Consider the following 1,982-nt stretch of genomic DNA (forward strand, 5'->3'; position numbering starts at 1 on the left):
ATGTTTGTGTGGAAGAACTGGCGTTTCGGACAGCTGTGAGCCACGCTTGGGCGCTGGGAACTGCTCTGGGGTTGGGGGGCGGGGCCGGGGCGGGGCCCAGTGCTACCTTGGAGATGTCCCGGAGATTGAACAGGTAGTGGATCTTAGCAGGCGTGGGCAGGAAGCGCTGCACCACCGTGTTGTACAGGTCCAAGGTGGCCTCGGTCACCACGTTCCCGATGGGCTTTACTTCCTCCTCAAAGTCCTGGAGCTTCTGGTTGATCATGGTGCCAAATATGCGGATGATCTGGGACTCCTGGCAAGAGGCGGGAGTTCATTTTCCCGGGCTCCTGGGCCAGCAGCCAGGGCTGGCAGAAGGCAAGTACAGAGCTCAGCTCGAGAGCAGAAGCAAAGACACACTAAATTCAGTTAACTGACTAATTAATCACTAAGCGATTAAAAGAAAAAATGCTGAAATTCAATCCTCAAAAAATAAAAAATAAAAAATGTGTGCAAAATATTCATAACAAACACAAACATGCTGAGTCCAGAGGTGGGTCCCCGGCCTCTTCCATCACAGCTTCAGCACGGGTGCACTGTTCTCGTCTTCTGTATGAAACTTTGGTATCTTGTTCATCAACAATTCTTTAATTTTATTTTAAACTCAGTTTTCTGGGCCACGGCACCCGGGAGGGGACCAGCTCGTGGGCCACGGCTGTCCCCCTCTGCTACGGCATCAGCTCACAGGGATGGGGCTCACAGGCAAGGCCACGGCGCCTTACCTGCCTGGCGTTAATTTTAATTAAAGGAAATATTTAATTAAGAGCCAAGTGTAAGCAGCTGGGAGGCAGAGGCAGGCTGATCTCTGTGAGTTCGAGGCCAGCCTGGGCTACAAGGCGAGTCCAGGACAGCCAGGGCTACAGAGAGAAACCCTGTCTGGAAAAGCCATTAAAAAAAAGAGCCAAGTGTGTACACACACCCTTCTGCTTGGCATTGGGAAGGCCGAGGGACCGGTACGGGTGCCCTACACACCCCGCCCCATGCCCCTGGGCTCACCGTGGGGAAGGTCATGTTGATGATGTTGAAGCGACTCTGCAGCCTCGGGGAGATGACCGTGCGTCCGCCCCCCGGAGGGCCCATGGCAGCCATCAGGAACATGTCCTGGAGAGCCGAGACGGAGGGTGGGTCGGACACGGTGGCCCTGGCCGCCTCTGACAGCACGGTGCCACGTTCAGAGCGTCGTTATCCATCACGTGTGTTAGAGTGTCAGGCCCGCTGGCATGGCCGCACACTGTCCCTGCCTCGGGGACCCAGGGGGACTGTGCACAGATGAGGGCCTCCGGAGGAGGAGGGGCTGTGGGAGTGAGGCGCCGGCCTGAGGGATCTGCTGATGAGGGCGTGAGTGAGGCCCATCTGGGGGGGTCACCACACAGTCAGGCTCGGTGAAGAGAGCCAAGGGGGGGGGGGTGTGTGTGTGTGTGTGTGTGTGTGTGTGTGTGTGTGTGTGTGTGAGGGCTGGGCCTGCTGAGGGCTGGGCCTGCGGTCCAGCGGGCTGGCACAGAGGAGGACGGCGTCTCCTGGGTGCTCACCCGGATGTGCTTGATGGTCTGCTTCAGCCGGTCGTACCAGAAGCCGTAGTCGATCCAGAGGCGGATGAGCTCCAGGGGCGGCTGGGACCCAAAGGTGTCCTTGGCGGGCATATTGAGGTCGTCCATGAAGGTGATCATGCTCTTGCCCCCGAATGGCACGTACACGCCCTTGGTGCGCTTCTCCACCCTGCTCTCGATGATGCTCTGCACGTTGTTGGACGTGGTCTGCGGGGCCCAGGGGGGGGGTCGGCACGCGAGCATGAGGGGGGGCTAACTCGAGAGCACAAGGGAGGAGCCAGCTGCTCCCGCCTGACACCCCTGCGCACCCCGACACACCTGTGCCCCTCACACACCTGTGCCCCTCACACTCCTGTGCCCCTCACGCTCCTGTGCCCCTCACGCTCCTGTGCCCCT

General features: G+C 59.0%; 1 protein-coding gene across 1 annotated transcript; it reads right to left on the bottom strand.

The window, feature by feature from the left end:
• Nucleotides 1-106: 106 nt before the first annotated feature.
• LOC129684223 (dynein axonemal heavy chain 2-like) lies at nt 107-1,793 on the bottom strand (the record flags this gene model as incomplete). Its single annotated transcript, XM_055617302.1, is given in 3 exon segments — nt 107-295; nt 1,036-1,140; nt 1,569-1,793. Coding segments are annotated over 3 exon segments (519 nt in total), but the record flags the coding sequence as incomplete, so codon positions are not given.
• Between the last annotated feature and the right edge of the window lie 189 nt (nt 1,794-1,982).

This window comes from Psammomys obesus, unplaced genomic scaffold, assembly GCF_907164565.1.
Source record: "Psammomys obesus unplaced genomic scaffold, mPsaObe1.curated_primary_1811, whole genome shotgun sequence".
NCBI lineage: Eukaryota > Metazoa > Chordata > Mammalia > Rodentia > Muridae > Psammomys > Psammomys obesus.